Here is a 21211-nt window from a genome sequence, read left to right as displayed (position 1 = left end):
TCCCTCTCCCAAACTGCACGCCTTGGCAGAGGCAGCACAGGGGTGTGTGTGTGTGTGTGTGTGTGTGTGTGTTTGTTTGCAGTGGCGGGTGGCCACCACAACATTTTCCTTCTCCCACCATTGCTGCTGCTGCTTTCCAGCACCTGAGGCTTGCAGTTTCTGAGGTCAGTGCTGACCCCTGCCACCTAAATTACAGCCATGTGTTGTAAAGCGTTGGTGAAGGGGCAGAAAATCACAAGGGGGCCCCACACAGGGCCGGCTCCAGGCACCAGCTGAGCAAGCTGGTGCTTGGGGCGGCAGATTGTTGGAGGCGGCATTCTGCCCAATCCTAGGGCGGCACGGCTGCTTTTTTGTTGTTGTTGTTCTTGTTCCACTCTGGTCGCCCTGTAGGGGGCGGCGGTGCGGAGAACCAGAGCGCCCTGCAGGGCAGTCCTCTTCCTTCCCTCCCCGCCGACCGGAGCGGAGCCCTCGTGGCAGGCGGCAGGAAGCGGCGCAGCGGGAGGGGCCGCGTGGCAGCGCCCCTGCTGTAGCCCTGGCCGCCCCCTTCTCTCTCTCTCCCGCCCGCTCTCTCCCCCTTCCCCCCAGCTGGTCCCCCTGCACCCGCGCTCCAGCCGTGCCGCAGGTTTTTTTTTTTTTTTTTTTTTTTTTTGGGCGGCCAAAAAGCCAGAGCCGTTGGGGATGTTGAAATGCCAATAGTTATGCTTGGAGACCCAGCCTACCCCTTGCTCCCATGGCTCATGAAGCTATATACAGGCAACCTGGACAGTAGTAAGGAGCAGTTCAACTATAGGCTGAGCAAGTGCAGAATGTTGGTAGAATGTGCCTTTGGACGTTTAAAAGCTCGCTGGTACTGTTTGCTGAATAGGTTAGGCCTCAGCGCAACCAATATTCCATTGTTGTTGCTGCTTGCTGTGTGCTCCATAATATCTGTGAGAGTAAGGGGGAGACATTTATGGCGGGGTGGAAGGTTGAGGCAAATCGCCTGGCTGCCAATTTTGAACAGCCAGAACCAGGGCGATTAGAAGAGCACAGCTAGGCGCGCTGTGCATCAGAGAGGCTTTGAAAACCAGTTTCATGACTTGCCAGGCTACGGTGTGACAGTTGTGTGTTTTTCTACTTGATGCAAACCCACCCCCTTTGTTGATTTTAATTCCCTGTAAACCAACCACCCTCTCCCCTTCGATCACAGCTGGCAAAGGAAATAAAGTCATTATTGTTTTGAAACCATGCATTCTTTCTACATTAATTAAAAAAAAAGGGAGAACTGATAAGCTAGTCTGGGGAAGCACAAGGCCACATTGCTTATTGTAGCCACAGTACAAATCAAAACTGTTTGAATGACAACCTTCTGTTGCTTGGGCCATCCTCTGGAGTCGAGTGGCTGGGTGCCCGGAGCCTCCGCCCCTGCGTTCTTGGGCATCTGGGTGGGGAGGATATGGAACTTGGGGAGGAGGGCAGGCAGTTGTACAGTGGATGCAGCAGTGGTCTGTGCTCTTGTTGGCTTTCCTGCAGCTCCACCAGACGCCTGAGCATGTCCGTTTGCTCCCCCATTAGCCTCAGCATTGCATCCTGCCTCTTCTCATCGCGCTCACTTAATGCTTTCCTGGACTCTGCCACTAATTGCCTCCATGCATTCAGCTGTGCCCTATCAGTGCGGGAGGACTGCATGAGCTCAGAAAACATGTAATCGCGAGTGCATTTTTTTCACCTTCTAGAAACATTTGCACCTGCGGGGGGATAAAAAGGGAGAGTAAAATTTAAGATGATACATTTCTGAGAACAAAAGGGAGACTCTTTCACAGTGAATCAAGCAATTCACAGCAGACAGCACATGTGCTTTAGGTACAAGGTCGTATTTTGCCTTTTATATTGAGCGCCTGCCGGTATGGTGACACAGCACACATGACTGGGCAACAGAATTTAGTTTCCAGGCCGCCATGGTAAGCCAAAGGGTACGCGGGTTTGGCTTCTAACACCTTCACAACATGTGGGAATGTTTTCAAACTGCAGCACCCTCCTTTCCCATAGCAAGCAATGCCGGTTGGGTTTGCCATTTAAAAGGAGGGGCTACAGTTTTCGGGTGGATGTGCAGCACACACCTCCCCCCTCCGGGTGGCTGTTTGGGACGATCCCTTCCCCCTTCTGCATGGCTATTCTCGGGGATGATCTCTTTTAGCCAAGCGCAAACAGCCCAGCATGAACGGGGTCCTTTTACTGTTCCCTTACAAAAAATCCCCTATTTCAACCTGGTGACCATGAATGATATCACTCTACTGAGGCTAACACAGAAAGATATAGACCGAATGTTGCTTGAATGCGACCAAAACCCAGGACCATTTGCTGCCATGCTTTGTGCTGCAATGATTTCAGACTACTTGCTACTGGCTTGGCGTGGTAAAGTGTTCTACTGTGGAGGACGAAATAAGGCAGCCCTCCCCAGAAACCTTCTGCAAAGGCTTTCAGAGTACCTCCAGGAGAGCTTCATGGAGATGTCCCTGGAGGATTCCCGCTCCATCCCCAGACACGTTAACAGACTTTTCCAGTAGCTGTACTGGCTGCGAATGCATCCCAAGTCTTCAGGGCAAATCAGACATTAAACACTATTGCTTTTAAACCCTCTACTCTAGTTACAAATGTGCACTCACCAGAGGTGCCTTCTCCGCCTTCAGGGTTGAGGCTCCCACCTTGGGAGGGTATTGGCTCCAGGGTGATGAAAAGGTCCTGGCTACCGGGGAGAACAGATTCACCGCTTGCCTGCTGCACATTCTCCTCCTCCTCATCATCCACAAAATCCTCCGTGTTGCGTGAGACTCCCCCCTTGCAGGTGTCCACGGACAGTGGTGGGGTAGTGGTAAAGTCCCCCCCAGAATGCCATGCAGCTGATCATAGAAGCGGCATGTATCGGGCTCTGACCCAGCGTGACCGTTTGCCTCCTTTGTCTTTTGGTAGGCTTGCCTGAGCTCCTTGACACACGAGGCACTGCTGTGTGTCCTTGTTGTAGCCTCTGTCCATCATGCTCTGTGCAATTTTGGCATATATATTTGCATTTCTTCTTTTTGATCGGAGTTCTGCCTGCACAGATTCTTCCCCCCATACAGCAATCAAAGCCAGTGTCTCCTGTTTGCTCCATGCTGGAGCTTGTTTGCGATTCTGGGGGGCTGCATGGTCACCTGTGCTGCTGAGCTCACCACGCTGACCAAACAGGAAATGAAATTCAAAAGTTCTTGGGGCTTTTCCTGTGTACCTGGCTAGTGCATCGGAGTTGAAAGTGCTGTCCAGAGCGATCACATTGGGGCACTCTGGGATAGCTCCCGGAGGCAAATAATGTTGATTTGCATCTGCACTACCCCAAATTTGACCCAGCAAGGTCGATTTTAGTGCTACTCCCCTCGCCGGGGAGGAGTACAGAAGTCGATTTTAAGAGCCCTTTAGGTCGACGGAACGGGGTTGCTTTTGTATTCATTATAAAATCGACCTAACGTGGCTAAATTCGACCTAACCCTGTAGTGTAGACCAGGGCTAAATGAAGAATGACCCACAGATGGCACTGTCAAAGGTGTAATCTCTGCTAAAAGCTCTCCACAGAGAGGCATAGAGAAAGTGGTTACTTCAGTTACAATCTCTGATCATTTGGGTTGTTTTGTTTAATATTTTCTTTTCCATTTTTTAATAATAAAATAGCCATGGTTAATAACTGTGTGATTATTTTGCTTGGTTTTTAATCATGGTGTCCTGTAGGGGTTCTTTTATAAATCTTGTGTCTAAAATGGAGTCACATCCCCATAGATAATCTCATGAATAGACTATATCAATAATTCCATGTTTTGATTTTTGGTTTTCCATGATTTGGCAGTAAAAGAAACAAGTAATGAGAGCTGGCCTATAATTTCTTGTTTCTTTGGACTAAATATTTTTGCATGTAGTGATGATGTAGCCATGTTGGTTCCAAGATATTAGAGAATCAAAGAGGTTGAGGTAATATCTTTTATTAGACCAACTTCTGTTGTCTCTCTTACCAACAGAAGCTGGTCCAATAAAATATATAAATGTTAGTAATTTTTAAAATAAAATTATTTGGCATCTAACCATTTAAAATTGCCTTGTTCTACCACACAAATGTTTAATTCTGTTTCTCATAATATGCATGTTTTTGTTTATTTTTATAGTCTGCATTTTTCCAACAACATGGGTGCATAACAAATGACACCAATGCCAAGTACAATAGTCGTGGTGCGCAACTTTACAGGGAAAAGATTAAATATCTTGCAACACAAGCAACAAGGAAGCATGGTACTGATGTAAGTAATGCATTAGATCGGGGTCAGCAACTTTCAGCACGCAGCTCGCCAGGGTAAGCACCCTGGAGGGCCGGGTCAGTTTTATTTACCTGCCGCTTCTCGCCGCCCCCATTGGCCCGGGACGGCGAACCGCGGCCAGTGGGGGCCGCGATCGGCCGAACCTACCGCGTCAGCAGGTAAATAAAACTGGCCTAGCCCGCCAGGGTGCTTACCCTGGCTAGCCGCGTGCCGAACGTTGCTGACCCCTGCATTAGATCATTCATTTTAATATAAAATAATTGATTTCCTGGCTCCAAAGTAATTTTAGATTTCTAAACAGTAGCCAAAATGTAATGTAGAGTGATGTTTGTCTGTTTTTGTAGCTAAGTAAATACAAATTGCAGTGAATCTGTGGGGCTAGGAGGTGAAGTAGTGAAACTAATCTTGTTAGTTGCGGAGGGAGGGAAATGCTAAGAAAGTCAAGTGTGAGCTAATATTGTCACACAGTTTTGGATTAATCAGATGAGTACTACTGTGTTAATAGTTATGAATGCTAGAAAAAACCTTACAGATTTCATTAAAAAGATGTAATTTTTATTGTTTTTAATTACAATTATTGTAGTTATGGATTAACATATTTATGAATTTATGTAACTTTAATGCAAAAAGTGTCAGTATTTTTTTTGTAAAGTGTATGTATTTTGCTTCTTCTGGAGTTGATCCCCTATCCGTTAATAGAGCAGGTGAAAATAGTACAAAAAGGGATGGTCAGCAAGGGTTATGAAATGCATACTTTAAAAAATACTTTTGGGGCTTGGTAATGATATGGGAACTTTCTTTCTCTGGGTCACTGGCTCAAATCCTGCTCAAGCTAGTATAGAAGTAAAGTTACTACCAACTTATTATTCGGTGACCTTTATGGAATAGACTGCTAGTATGTTAGTTTTCTAGTCCACAAAATTCAAACTACCATGAGAAATGACTTTCTTATCAATTATCTCAGGGTGCAGGCAAAGGATTAAAGCCCTGACTTGCAAGGTCCTGCAACATGCCGAAAGCCTTCAGCCTTCTTTCAAAATCAATGGGGAGTTAAATATCAGTACCGTGCCAATTGAGCCCTTAAAAGTGATGGAAACTTTGTCACCCTCTTATTCTTGGGAGTGAGTGGGAGGATTCCTTCAAAGTAGGGCTAAGCCATGTTGAGAAAGTTTGGAAGGCTTTTTCCAGTTGTCGTCTAACAGTCTTGTGTTTTGATTGTTATACTCTGATGCAGAATAGGAATATTAGGGGGAAAAACATAGATAGCTGTGAGATATTTGAAAAAAAAAATGGTTTTATCTTATCGGATCAAGTTCCAGGGCTGTTAAACGGTTCAAACAACATTTGCCCACAAAGTTCACAGTGAGGCATTTTTCCTAGGAAGAATTCAACAGTCTGGAGGGAAACTGCTTTTCACAGTGGGAAAAGAAAGATTCATTTAAAAATCAAATGGGCTTAAAAAACAACAATAACAACCTCCCTCCCCATGTATTTTATCTGGGAAAATCAGCAGGTAGCTAGCCTGAAAAGTTATTTTTTAAACATTACCTTATGCTTTCCTGTAATCATCTTAGATTGCTACTTAAGGTACTTGGTGGCTTTTTTAAATTGCATATAGCATAGATACACCTGCACCATGATCAATAATTTTTTGAGATTCTGAATTTTTTAAGGAAAACAATGTATCTTTGAACTTTTGAACAATTCAGTTTAAAATTGTACATATAATTATGGCATATATAATAGGTATGTGATGTAAGGAATGTTGAATACGAATCAAATTGTTGAAACTCTAAAACCTATTTTTATTATTTAGTTCAAAGTATGTTTGTTAATCGCAATCAAATGCTACATTTTCATTACATTATAATGAGCACTTCAGGTTTTGCAAGCACTACATCAGGGATCGGTAACCTTTGGCACGCGGGCCAGGCCTGTTTGTTTACCTGCCGCGTCCGCAGGTTCGGCTGATCACGGCTCCCACTGGCCGCGGTTCGCTACTCCAGGCCAATGGGGGCTGCGGGAAGCGGTGGCCAGCACATCCCTCGTCCCGCACCTCTTCCCCTGGCGGGCCACGTGCCAAAGATTGCTGATCCCTGTACTACATCAACACTTAAAAGACCATTTTTTCAATTCTTGTTTTTATTAAAAAGGTTCAGAACACTGCTGCTTCAGGTAACAAGTGGGAAAAGAGAACCAGCCTTGGACAGTTATTGAAGTGGGACAGCAGACAATGTGGAAAATGAAATGTGTTGCCTCTGGGACACAAAGCTGTGTCAAGAATCTGGCATTGTCCGTATGATCAATTTAAGTCTTAGTTTTTAAAAAAAACTTTCATTTTTGTCCTATATATTTGGAAGAATTTTTAAATATATTTGTGTAATCTCAGATGGAAGTTGAAGCTCTGATCATAAGATGTTTTTTTTTCTAGTTGTGGATCGATGGCTGTGGAATTCCGCCTGTGTCACCCCAGCAAAAAGAGGAGGATTTTTTTGCATCACATGCTTCTCTGAAGGTATAGAATATGCTGTACATAATTCTTACATTAGTCTTTTCAAGTGCTTACTGTCTCAGTGTTGTTAAATGTATACTTTGTGATAGTTAGATACTAATCTCTGAAACACAACTTTTTTGTAGGAATGATGCTAGTCTGACAACATTTGGGTTGAAGCTACTTCCCTATTTATTTTGTGATCCATAGATGCTGTACTTTTAGTCACAGTAAATTTGTCAGACGAGATCAAAACATTATAACTAATTAAATCTACCATAAATTTATAGTAAATCAATACAGGTACAATAGCTCCTAGCAAAAATTTGTAAGTGGAAATTTCTCTGAAAAAATAGAATCTCCAGAATACTTATTTGATCTTTATAAGAGCTAAAGTATTGTACTTCATGCTGTCACTATTCTTTTAATTTTAGTTCACCTTTTCAGCTGAAACTTTAGTCTGCCTCACTTCTTCTGTGCCTGATGCACCTTTCTACAATTTCACATGGAAGTGATAGAGGCAACATTCAGTTCAGTTGTTAGAGCTTCAGTAGCCTGGGGAGTATGGTAACAGAAAAATCCAGTATCGGGGTAGCCGTGTTAGTCTGTATCCACAAAAACAACAAGGAGTCCGGTGGCACCTTAAAGACTAACAGATTTATTTGGGCATAAGCTTTCATGGGTAAAAAACCTCAGATGCATCTGAAGAAGTGAGGTTTTTTACCCACAAAAGCTTATGCCCAAATAAATCTGTTAGAAAAATCCAGATGCCTGGATTAGAAAGCAGTTTTAGCAGCTATGATCTTAAATTTGTAGTAGCTTGATATTATTACAAGCAATGTCAAGTATTGCCATAATAGAATGCCCAAAGAGACAAAGAACCTTTCACAAGGTTCAAGCATATTTCTAAATGGGGAGAGAATGACGATAAGAGAAACAGCAATGGTCAGTTTCAGTTTTCCCCAGTAAAATTAGCAGTGACTGGATGACTACCATAGCAAATATCAGTGTAAATGAGGTAGGATCTGAGGCTAAAACAGGAAAAAAACAACTTAAGAATAATTTAAACAAGTTAGATGTGTTCATGTCGGCAGGGCCTGATGAAATACATCCTAGAATACTTAAGGAACTGGCTGAGGAGAACTCTGAGCCATCGGTGGTTATCTTTGAGAACTTGTAGAAGATCAGAGAGATCCCAGAGGACCGGAAAGGGGCAAATATAGTACCTAGCTATAAAAAGGATAATAAGGACAAACCAGGAAATTATAGACATCAGCTTGACTTCTGTATGGAAAGATAATGGAGCAAATAATGAGTTTGTAAGCACCTAGAATAAAATAAGATAAGTAACAGTCAACATGGATTTGTCAGAACAAATCATGTCAGACCAACCTAATATCATTCTTTGACAGGGTAACAAACCTTCTGGGTAGGGTAAGAGGAAGCAATGGGTGTGATATCTTAACTTTAGCAAGGTTTTTGATATTGTCTTACATGACCTTCTCATAAACAAATTGTAGAAATATAGCCTAGATGAACCTTCTATAAGGTGGTTGGAAAAGCGTATTCAGAGAGCAGTTATCAATGGTTCACTGTCAAGCTGGAAGGTCATATTGAGTGGGGTCCCGCAGGGATCTATCCTGGGTTTGGTTCTATTCAATATCTTCAAAAATGATTTGGATAATGGCATAGAGCTTACACTTACAAAGTTTGCAGAGGATACCAAGCTGGGAGGGGTTGCAAGCATTTTGGAGGACAGGATTAGAATTCTAAATGATCTTGACAAACTGGAGAAATGATCTGAAACAAATAGGATTAAATTCAATAAGGACAAATGCAAAGTACTATACTTAGGAAGAAATAATTAATTGCACAAATACAAAATGGGAAATGACTGGCTAGGAAAGGCAGAAATGACCTGGAGGTTATAGTGGATCACAAACTAAGTATGAGTCAAGAATGTAACACTGTTGCAAAAAAAGCGAACATCATTCTGGGATGTATTAGTAGAAGTGTTGTAAGCAACACCCGAGAAGTAATTCTTTCACTCTACTCAGCTCTGATAAGGCCTCAGCTGGAGTGTTGCTCCAGCTCTGGGCACCACACTTTGGGAAAGATGTGGACAAATTTGGAGAAAGTCCAGAGGAGAGCAACAAGAATGATTAAAGGTCTAGACAACATGACATACGAGGAAAGATTGACAACAATTTGGTTTGGTTTGTCTGGAGAAGAGAAGACTGAGTGTGGGGATGTGGTAGCAGTCTTCAAATACATAGAAGTTGGTTATTAAGAGGAGGGTGATAAGTTCTCCTTATCCACTGAGGACAGGACAAGAAGTAATGGGCTTAACTTGCAGCAAAGGAGATTTAGGTTAGACATTAGGAAACAATTCCTAACTGTAAGGGCACTGGAACAAATTACTTAGTGAGGCTGTGAAATCTCCGTCATTGGAGGTTTTTAAAAATAGATCAGTGCAGGGGAATGGACTAGATGACCTGTCAAGGTCTCTTCCAGTCCTCTATTTCTATGATTCTGTACTGACAGACTAGCCCTTGATATGCAAAATGCCCATTCCTCGTCAGTTTACTAACATTGGTATTAAAGTTGTTATAGTATAATAGCGTGCACAGTGCTTTATAGGCAAATAAAGTTACTCTCAAGTGCTTACTAGCTAAATTACTTAAAAAATGACAATGAAAATGGCAAGATTACAGTGTGTATAATTTTTTGGGGAGTTTAAGGAAAGGGAGATGTCAGCAGTTAGTAATGGGTAGGGCTCCGTGCCTGTCACGGAGGTTGCGGATTCTGTGACCACCGTGACTTCTGCAGGGGCCAGTTTGGCTGACCCAAGGGTTGCCCAAGCAGCTGGCTCCGGGACCAGCTGCTCAGGTGACCTCTGGGGACAGCCACACCAGCCGCTGCTCCGACGGCCCCAGCAGCGGTCCCTGGGCAGCCGGCCAGAGCAGCCGTGGCTCTGGGCAGCGGTTCCTGGGTGGCTGGCCGGAGCAGCCGCAGCCCATGGCCCCGGGCAGTAATTTTTTGTTTATTGACCGTGACGTGTCCATGACTTTTACTAAAAATATCCGTGACTAAATCGTAACCTTAGTAATGGGGCAGTACCGCTCTTAGAGTGCATTTTCGATGGAAAACAATTCTTTTACATTTTTTCTCAATTTTCACTTGAAATTATTTTTTTAATTAATTCTTATTGTATTTGTAAGGCTTCACGGAAATTTTTTAAGGCGGGATTCAAATCCATCTGGCTGCATGATTTTGTGGTTCCCTGTCAGCATTAGTATCTGAGTGTCTCACAAACATTAATACATTTATCCTTCTAATATCTCTGTGAGGTAGGGAAGTATATCCTTATTTTATAGATAGAGAACTAGGGCACAGAGTTTAAGTTGCTTTCCCAACATCACCCAGATATTCTGTGGCAAAGCCAAGAATTGAACTTAGCTATCCTGAATTCCGATTCAGTATCTTAGTGACAAGACAATCTTTCCTGGGACTGCAAAATAAGTGGAAGACTTCTAAGCATAAAAGTTATCATGGAAGATGGTGAAAACAAGAGTGGGAGAAAGGGGCTAATAATTACTTGAGCAGAACCAAAGAAGAGAGCAAGAAATGAAAACGGTGAAGTAGAGTTGTAGATGGGAGTAGAGTTGTACAGATCCTTGAAGCTTAGGACCAGAACCTGGAACTCGACGTGGAAGTCAGTAAAATAATTTAAATAGTGAAGGGACATGGTCTGAACAGGAGAAAAAGATGATTTTCACAGTAAGTTTTTGGATGGCCTGTAAAGGAGGGACTCCAGAGAGGAGCAGGTTGGCAGTCGTCCTTGCAAGAGATAATCAGGGCATTACAGTGATTTTGACAATAGGGTTGCAGGAAAGCATTAATTTGAGTTGTAAAAGAACAACAAGCAGGAGTTGGTGACAGGTGCATTGTGGGGAGAGCGCATAATAAATTATGCCAAAGTTGCAAGCCTGGCTGGTGGGCAGGATAGTGAAATTTTCTATCAAGAAGGAGAAGAGAGGGTTTCCCAGGAAAAGATGAGATGGCAGCTCGATGTCCAAAATAAAACATTAAGAGAGTTTGAGATGCAAGACTACAGAGAAGGGAAGAGTTTGGGGGTAGAGCAGTAAATAAACTGTCCAGCTTTTCTGTAGCATATCATCTTGGTCAAAATGGAATAACCAGTGTGGAATAAGTACAGAAATACTGTAAAATATAATAAAACAATTACACCTCTATCTCGATATAACGCTGTCCTTGGGAGCCAAAAAATCTTACTGCGTTATAGGTGAAACCGCGTTATATCGAACTTGCTTTGATCCGCCGGAGTGCGCAGCCCTGCCCCCCCAGAGCGCTGCTTTACCGCGTTATATCAGAATTCGTTTTATATCAGGTAGCGTTACATCGGGGTAGAGGTGTATACCCTAATCTTTAAGTGCTGAGGACCCCCCACAAGCCCTTTGAAATAAACGGGAGATTGCAGATGCTCAGCACCTTATGGAAAAATCAGGCCATTAGTATGTATCTTGTTAGAAGCAGCTGTTTTTGGTAAATTTAATTACTCCCTTATGTGGTTTATGTATTATGGTTGTACCTATTTAACAAGAAAAAGGTCATTACTAATTGAGGGCAATTTTTAAAACAAAAACTGTAGCTATAATATGAGAAATCAAATCCAAGTTACCCCAAAATGTGTCATACTGAAAATGCTAAGATCAGTCACTGTCTTACTTAGTCAATGCAGATACTATTTGTATTTTACTTAATGCATTTTATTTTCTGTACATTTTTATTTAGTAACTTCCTTTTCCTGTTGCAGGTGAGTAGCACAGAATGGGCATCATCAGAACCGGAGCCAGTTTTTCAAAAGGAGGGTTCTTCAGAAATCATTCCAGAATCTAATGAAGGTATGGCTCATCCTCACTCCATTAACAATAAACTAAGTTCACCTCTGTGTTGATTTTAGTTTTTAATGCTACTTATTATAACAGTAACAGTTACGCACCATGTAATTCTGTTCTGCTGGCAATATTTTAAGAAGCCTTTGGGTAGGTAGGGAACACTGTGTAGAGGGGTCATGCCGTGCTGTACAGGACTGCATGTGTTGTTAGAGACACTTAAATTTAATTTGAAACCCTTTGGGCCAGATTTTACTCTTTGAATGATCCATTAGACTTGGTCACATTGGGAATTACTGAAAACATAATGCAAGTCTTACACCAGAAAGTCATTTTAATAATGTATTTAAACTTTTAAAGATATTTTATTATTAGTTAGCAGTTCATAGGTTACTAATAGATTAAAATTTGGTGTTGCTAGGTTACTCAAGGGCTTTTTCTCATAAATCAAGTAGCAGCTTAATTGTCTAGGATTTTATTTTATTTCACATTTGTTAAGTGAAATATATGGATAAGAATGTTAATAGTAACATTCATTATAGTTTTGTATGTGAACTCATGAAAACTATTCTGCTTATGTAAATAAGTATATTGATTTGTTTTCTGTAACACTACAAATCTGAATTATGTATTTTAAGAATGCAGACAATGACCTGTAACTCAGCCAGAGACTTAAGCCCTATTTATATTGAGAATTAAATCTTGTTAGCAGAACTGGCTTCAAATAAGACTTAGAAGTGGCTCAGGCTAACTCAGTTTGTCTGGTCTATGTGAACCAGGCATTACCCTTAGTAGGAAAACAAAAAATGTATGTCTACACTACGGGATTATTCCGATTTTACAGAAACCGGTTTTTGGCAACAGATTGTATGAAGTCGAATGTATGCGGCCATACTAAGCACATTAATTCGGCGGTGTGCGTCCATGTACCGGGGCTAGTGTCGATTTCCGGAGCGTTGCACTGTGGGTAGCTATCCCATAGTTCCCGCAGTCTCCTCCGCCCATTGGAATTCTGGGTTGAGATCCCAATGCCTGATGGGGCCAAAAACATTGTCGCGGGTGGTTCTGGGTACATCTTCCCCCTCCCTCCAGGAAAGCAACGGCAGACAACCGTTTCGTGCCTTTTTCCTGGGTAAACAGTGCAGACGCCATACCGCGGCAAGCATGGAGCCCGCTCAGCTCAAGACAGCAGTCATGAAAATTGTAAACACCTCGCGCGTTATCGTGCAATTTATGCTAAACCAGAGCCTGCAAAACCAGGCGACGAGGAGTAGGCTACGGCAGCGCGGCGACGAGAGTGATGAGGACATGGAATTCTATCAAACCGCGGGCCCCGGTGCTTTGGAGATCATGCTATTAATGGGGCAGGTTCATGCCATGGAACACCGATTCTGGGCCCGGGAAACAAGCACAGACTGGTGGGACCGCATAGTGTTGCAGGTGTGGGACGATTCCCAGTGGCTGTGAAACTTTCGCATGCGTAAGGGCACTTTCATGGAACTTTGTGACTTGCTTTCCCCTGCCCTGAAGCGCCAGAATACCAAGATGAGAGCCGCCCTCACAGTTGAGAAGCGAGTGGTGATAGCCCTGTGGAAGCTTGCAACGCCAGACAGCTACCGGTCAGTCGGGAATCAATTTGGAGTGGGCAAATCTACTGTAGGGGCTGCTGTGATGCAAGTAGCCAAAGCAATCACTGAGCTGCTGCTACCAAAGGTAGTGACTCTGGGAAACATGCAGGTCATAGTGGATGGCTTTGCTGCAATGGGATTCCCTAACTGGTGGGGCGATAGATGGAACCCATATCCCTATCTTGGCACCGGAGCACCAGGGCAGCCAGTACGTAAACCGCAAGGGGTACTTTTCAATGGTGCTGCAAGCACTGGTGGATCACAAGGGAGGTTTCACCAACATCAACGTGGGATGGCCGGGAAGGGTTCATGACGCTCGCGTCTTCAGGAACACTACTCTGTTTAAACGGCTGCAGCAAGGGACTTACTTCGCAGACCAGAAAATAACAGTTGGGGATGTTGAAATGCCTATAGTTATCCTTGGGGACCCAGCCTACCCCTTAATGCCAAGGCTCATGAAGCCATACACAGGCAGCCTGGACAGTAGTCAGGACGTGTTCAACTACAGGCTGAGCAAGTGCAGAATGGTGGTAGAATGTGCATTTGGACATTTAAAAGGTCGCTGGCGCACTTTACTGACTCGCTCAGACCTCAGCCAAACCAATATTCCCATTGTTATTGCTGCTTGCTGTGTGCTCCACAATCTCTGAGAGAGTAAGGGGGAGACCTTTATGGCGGGGTGGGAGGCTGAGGCAAATCGCCTGGCCGCTGATTACGCGCAGCCAGACACCAGGGCGATTAGAAGAGCACACCAGGAAGTGCTGCGCATCAGAGAAGCTTTGAAAACCAGTTTCATGACTGGCCAGGCTACCGTGTGAAAGTTCTGTTTGTTTCTCCTTGATGAAAACCCACCCCCTTGATTGACTCGTTCTCTGTAAGCAACCCACCCTCCCCCTTCGATCCCAGCTTGCTTTCAAAGGAAATAAAGTCACTATCATTTAAAAATCATGCATTCTTTATTAATTGATTATAAAAAGAGGGAGAGAACTGACAAGGTAGCCTGGGTGGGGTTTGGGAGGAGGATAGAAGGGAAGGAAAAGACCACTAAAAAAGTTCAATGTAATGACAGCCTTTTGGTTGGGCTGTCCACTGGGTTGGAGTGGGAGGGTGCACAGAGCCTCCCCCCCACCCCCCGCCGCGTTCTTACATGTCTGGGTGAGGAGGCTATGGAACATGGTGAGGGAGGTTATGCAGCGGCACTCTGTGATCCTGCTGCCGTTCCTGAAGCTGCACCAGACACCGGAGCATGTCCGTTTGATCACGCAGCAGCCCCAGTGTTGCAGCCTGCCACCTCTCATCTCGAGCATCCCTCATGGCCTCACGTTCACTGGCATCTTTCCTGTACTTTGATACCGTGTCCTTCCACTCATTCAGATGAGCTCTTTCATTGCGGGTGGATTCCATGATTTCCGAGAACATTTCGTCTCACATCCTCTTTTTTCGCCGCCTTATCTGAGATAGTCTTCGGGACGGAGGAGGGAGGCTTGAAAAATTTGCAGCTGCGGGAGGGAGGGAAAAAAGGGAGAGAAGTATTTAAAAAGATACATTTTACAGAACAATGCTTATACTCTTTCACGGTGAACAACACTATTCACATTACATAGCACATGTGATTTCGGTACAAGGTTGCATTTTGCATCTTAATATTGAGTGCCTGCGGCTTTGGTGTTCGAGAGCACAGACGCAGGTCCGGGCAACAGAATTCGGCTTGCATGCGGCCATGGTAAGCCATTGTCTTTCAGCTTCTGCAGCTTTCCTACAAGCAGCGCCCTCCTTTCCCACATACTAAGCAAAGCCCGTTGAGTGCTGCGGTTTTCCTGTTAACGTGCAGCAGCAGAAACCAAACTAACCCCCCCCCCCCCCATCCAGTTCTCTGGGATGCTCGCTTTATCCCTCCCCCCACCGCGTGGCTAACTGCAGGGAAGGATTTCTTTTCAGCCACAGGCAAACAGCCCAGTAGGAACGGCCACCTCTGTCCCCTTAATTAAATTCCCGTATTTCAACCAGGTTACCATGAACGATATCACACTCCTGAGGATAACACAGCGAGATAAAGAACGGATGTTGCTTGAATGCCAGCAAACACCGGGACGATACGCTGCCAGGCTTTGTCATGCAATGATACCAGATTACTTGCTACTAGCATGTCGTGGTCAAGTGTCCTACCATGGAGGACGGAATAAGGCTGCACTGCCAAGAAACCTTGTGGAAAGCTCCAGGAGAGCTTCATGGAGATGTCCCTGGAGGATTTCCGCTCCATCCCCAGACACGTTAACAGACTTTTCCAGTAGCTGCACTGGCCGTGAATGCATCCCAAGTCCTCAGGGCAAAGTAATCATTAAAAAACGCTTGCTTTTAAACCATGTTTTATATTTACAAAGATACACTCACCTGAGGTCCCTTCCATGGCCTCATTGTCTGGGGGTTGGGAGGGTGCTTCAGTCAGGCTGAGAAAAAGATCCTGGCTGTTGGGGAGAACGGAGTGCTGTGTGCTCTCTGCAAGCTCGTCGTCATCCTCCTCCTCCTCCTCTTCCCCATCTGCAGAATCCTCAGGCATGGCTGAGATTACCCCTGCCTCGGAATCCACGATCAGAGGTGGGGTAGTGGTGGCTGCCCCCGCCCCAGAATTGCATGCAGCTCAGCGTAGAAGCGGCATGTCTGCGGCTCTGACCCGGAGTGACCGTTTGCCTCCTTTGTTTTTCGATAGGCTTGTCTGAGCTCCTTAACTTTCACACGGCACTGTAGTGAGTCCCTATTGTGGCCTCTCTCCATCATGCCCTTGGAGATTTTTTTCAAATGTTTTGGCATTTCGTCTTTTGGAACGTAGTTCTGCTAGCACTGAATCCTCTCCCCATATAGCGATCAGATCCAGTACCTCCCGTACGGTCCATGCTGGTGCTCTTTTTCGATTCTCGGACTGCATGGTTACCTGTGCTGATGAGCTCTGCATGGTCACCTGTGCTCTGCACGCTGGGCAAACAGGAAATGTAATTCAAAAGTTCGCGGGGCTTTTCCTTCTACTTGGCCAGTGCATCCGAGTTCAGATTGCTGTCCAGAGAGGTCACAATGGTGCACTGTGGGATAGCTCCCGGAGGCCGATACCGTCGAATTGCGGCCACACTAACCCTAATCCGAAATGGCAATACCGATTTCAGCGCTACTCCCCTCGTTGAGGAGGAGTACAGATATCGATATTAAGAGCCCTTTATATTGAAGTAAAGGGCTTCGTTGTGTGGACAGGTCCAGGGTTAATTCGGTTTAACGCTGCTAAATTCGAGATAAACTCCTAGTGTAGACCAGGCCTGAGAGCTGTAAACAGGGTAGGGATTAGTATGCCATGTCCTGCTGGCCAAGGAAAACATGTTAAGTTGAGCCAGTTTTAAATAGGTTTTTAAAACCAATTCTGTTCAGATGTATTTTTCCCCCTTGTATCATTCTGTTTTTCCCATATTTGGTTACATCCTTGTAAATAACACACATAAGCCAAAATTTTCAACCTCTGGTCCCTGGAATTTGCTAATTTTTACTTCTGTATCTTCCAAACATATTTCAAGCTTCTACTTTCAGGTTTTGTAGCACAAGACAGACACTGGAATTTTGAGCAGTTACAATCACATAGAAATTATCTGAATATCACTAAAATGCCCCTTCTACCTGCTGTTTTGAGAGTCACTGGTAATGTTACTACAGGAGACATGTAATTTTAACTGTGCATCAAGCACTATCATGTCTCTGTGCAAATACAGAAAATTACAGGGAAATGAAGGGAGAACCAGGTTTAAGATTGTGGGCAGGGAAATTACCTTAAAAAAAAAAATATTCTCTGAATACATGAGCTGTTCAAAACATCCTACTAAACATACTTCTGCTGTTCTCAATATTTTTTACATTTTTAGGTGAACCAGACCATGGACCAAGTGTTGATTGCCTTAGTGTCTCACCAAAAGCTGCATTAGGTAATGGCCCTAAACAGATAGATGAACAATATATTTTACTCCAGTATACGTTGTTAAAGAAAATGTTGGGTTGGGAAGAAATGTGCAAGTCTTATTTTAATATTTATACACATGGGCTAACTGAAACAGATTAACTTGTAATGTAATATGTTAATACAGCTGTTTCTGTTAAACAATGTATGACACTTCAAAAGTGATTTTTTACTCAGTGCTCTTTGTTTTTATTTCTCATTTTAGCCGAGTTGCTGAATTTAAATGCTGCAGGCATCGCACCTAACAAAGGTGATCATTAATGTTTTAGACCTCCTGTTGGGCTGCTTCAGGTTCCACACTTAAGCACACAGGTGGAATAGAGCATTGTACTGTAATTCATGGCCTGCTATTTACATTAAGCAAACACGTGTTTCACTAATAGACTTGTCTATCTGTCTGTCTGTCTTAAACATAATTTTGCTCTCTTTCCATCAATAATTTTTAGTTTAAAACCATTTTCTAATTTATTGCAGAAAAATTAATAATACACATTTTTAGCATGTAGAGTTCATAATTTAAGCAACATTGCAGAGCTGTATCTTACAGCATAAATTAAATAGTTGTAGGGTAACTACCTGAGGTAAACGTAAGAAATTAAGTTTTCCACAAATGAAAGAAAATATTCCCAGAAATATATTATAGTCTTTATGATAATTTTAGTATCTCATTAAAAAAATGATGGTATTCACATAGGGGAAAGTGTCTGTCCCTTCATGCTGACTGAAAATGGCATTCTGATGTCAAGAGTAGAGCAATTATTATTATTATATAAAAAAATTTAATGCTAGATTTACATGGCACTTCACAAATATAAAGACATAGTCTCTGTACCAAGGAATTTAAAAGCTAAATAAGTCAGTAATAACAGAAAAGTTACTAGTTGAAATGGACCATCTTGAAATGGAAAGTTGCTTTCAGTACATGTTTACAGAAAACGTGTATTGCAATGGAAAGTTGTAGTACAAGAGCAAGTGACTCAAACAAATTCCAGCCCAAATCCATTCCTCCTAGGTTTACCCATGGAGAGGACTCTCCATACACAGGTCTTTGTCATCCCCCTCACCTCCCGACTCCCATCTCTCTCTCTCTCTCTCTCTCTCTCAAAATCTCTCTGCATTTCTGGGGTGCATGTGGGGAGAAAGTGTACGCTGAGAGGGCTGGGGAAGAATGGGACCCAACCAGAGGCATACACATTGTCTGGCCTCATGTAGCTTAGGCAAAAAAGATAATACAGACCAGGCTACCAGGGAGAGAGAGAAGAGGATGCTGGAGGCTTGAGCTAGTGCAGAGGCACTAGGTTTTGTGTGGTTGGACTGGCTCTTGTGGACACTGAGTCTGCCACGTTTGCAGGAGCTGTTCTTGTGACTTATCCCCCCAGCAGAAACAATACCCCCCCCCTCACCCCCACCCCCAGGAAGGGATGATCCAGGCTAGTATTTTTAAAGTTGGGTTTGTTTATGAATTGGAAATTAGTCTAGAGTATAGGAAAGTCAGATTCATTCTCCCATCCAAATATATCCGAGTGTCCTCATTATTGAGAGGTGCAGATTGTGCTGCAGATTTTTACACATAGAAAAATACTAGGCAAAAATAACTTTATTAAATGAATCTTCACAGCATTATTTGGAGCTGGAGATATATATGTAGCTAATAAAACATTGAAACAGCAACTATGTAATAAAACATGGCACACCTTCCAAAAGTAAAATCTCTTTGGGTACATATAACTGGAGCTAGAGATACAATTTCCAGCTCGGCTAGACATACCTGCATTAGTGCTGATTGAACTAGTGCACTAAAAATAGGAGCATAGCCATGGTTGCATGAGCAGCAGGACAGGCTAGCTGGTCTGAGCACATACCTAGAGTTTCAGATATCTACACAAGCTGCAAATTACATCTCCAGCTCCAATGTCCTTATAGTAAATGCAAGTTATTATGAAGGTACTATTATTATACTGAGATTTGAAGTCTTGGCTCAAAGTGTGAGTTTCAGTTCGTACTTACAAATTATTTGTTAGTACTTAATTAAGTTTAAGGAAGAATAGTATGCCTTAGGGTACATGTTTTGCATATTTCAAGGAATACGTGCCACAGAAATAAACTGAATGCTTTTACAGTTATATTGAACATTGCTAGACCACCTGTTGCCTGTAATTCTCTGTCATGTAAGATGGCTTCCAACTAATTTAGAGCTTAAACTAATTTCACAGTATACACAAACATTCATTGGACGTTATGGATTATTATAGTGAGAATAATTTTAAAATTCCTATTATGAAAGTTATATGCTTTGGCTTAATGTGTCAGTCACTGTGAAAGATTACAAAATTTTCTTCACTGTTTTATTAAAGTCATATTAACAAAAATCTCTATATTAGGGATTTTGATAGACATTATGAAAAATAACTTCACTTCATTTCCACACCTCAAAATTTAGTATTAAACACTACGGTTGTAATTTTCAAACTTTAGGTGCCTAAAGTTAGATTCCTAAATCGATATTTATGCACTTAAATAAAAACAGTTAAATTAGCACTCTAAAAAGTAAGTGTTTAAATATAGATTATAAATTACCTAATTTTCAGAAAGGTTGAGCATCCACAAAATCCAATGATGTCCACAGGAGTTACATATGTTTAGCCACTGTTAGAGACAAGGTACTGAACTAGGTGAATCTTGGGAGGGATAGTTCAGTGGTTTGAGCATTGGCCTGCTAAACCCAGGGTTGTGAGTTCAATCCTTGAGGGGGCCACTTAGGGATCTGGCGCAAAATCCGTATTTGGTCCTGCTAGTGAAGGCAGGGGGCTGTACTCTGACCTTTCAAGGTCCCTTCCAGTTCTGGGAGATAGGATATCTCCATTTTCAGTCTGATCTGGTTTGACAAATCCTTTGCTCCTATTTAGGATTCTGATTTTAGGCACCCAGGTTTGAAAATTTAGCCATAAATTGTAAACACTAACAAACAGGAAAACAAGATACATTAAAGTATAGTAATACAGCTAATTTCTAAATTTCTTCATGTAGAAACTGCAGTATTCTAAAGCAGCAGAATGAACTGCAAACTTATAATTCAAGACTTAAATTGTGGAAATATGCATCTGCAAGTATTGATAAATGTAAAGTTATATATGCCAAAGTAATGATTGTTAATCTTTGCAGAGGGCACCTCCATTATGAAAAAGAAGCCAAATCAAGCTAAAAAGGGGGTAAGTCTGTAATTAATATATATTTTGCCCCATATCATTTTGTAGAATTTAAAAAGTATTTAAACTGCAATACAGAATTTTTTTTATCTAAATGTTTCATGCAATAACTGTTAAGAACATGAGAATGGCCACACTGGGTCAGACCAAAGGTCCATCAAGCCCAGTATCCTGTCCTCTGACAGTGGCCAATGGCAGGTGCCCCAAAGGGAGTGAACAGACAGGTTATCATCAATTGATCCATGCCCTGTCACCCAATCCCAGTTTCTGGCAAAAAGAGGCTAGGGACACCATTCCTGCTCATCCTGGCTAATAGCCATCTATCCTGAGATATCCTGACTGTTTTGTATCAGCAACGATTTGCATCACTAAAACAAATTAGAAAATCTGAACTATGACAAAATATCCAACAACCTTATAAACAAAATTGTCTTCTAAACTCTTGTTCGGCTGCATTTGTTTAAATGTTTATTAGTAGTAGTATTGTGAGGTGGAGTACTTTATCATCCGTAAGTCATTTTCTGATTTCATATGATAATACTGAGCACTTACTGAATTTGGAGATATATATATATGCAATTAACTAAATTCAGTAGACATTTTGTATACGTACTCGAGAGCAGAATTTACTTTGTGTATGTATTTTATCATGTTCACGGATTCAAT

General features: G+C 42.7%; 1 protein-coding gene across 1 annotated transcript in view; it reads left to right on the top strand.

The window, feature by feature from the left end:
• Positions 1–21211, top strand: part of ARFGAP3 (ADP ribosylation factor GTPase activating protein 3) — a 70625-nt gene that overhangs the window by 14758 nt on the left and 34656 nt on the right. Inside the window, exons 4-8 of the mRNA XM_024214011.3 lie at positions 4167–4298; positions 6748–6831; positions 11645–11732; positions 17248–17307; positions 20502–20548. Of these exons, the coding sequence (XP_024069779.1) occupies positions 4167–4298; positions 6748–6831; positions 11645–11732; positions 17248–17307; positions 20502–20548 (411 nt within the window). The remainder of the gene's footprint in view (positions 1–4166; positions 4299–6747; positions 6832–11644; positions 11733–17247; positions 17308–20501; positions 20549–21211) is intronic.

The sequence above is a fragment of the Terrapene carolina genome, unplaced genomic scaffold (genome assembly GCF_002925995.2).
Source record: "Terrapene carolina triunguis isolate 2854851 unplaced genomic scaffold, T_m_triunguis-2.0 Scaffold112, whole genome shotgun sequence".
NCBI lineage: Eukaryota > Metazoa > Chordata > Testudines > Emydidae > Terrapene > Terrapene triunguis.
The sequence above is the reverse complement of the archived record's forward strand: the minus strand, read 5'-3'. Positions and strand labels throughout refer to the sequence as shown.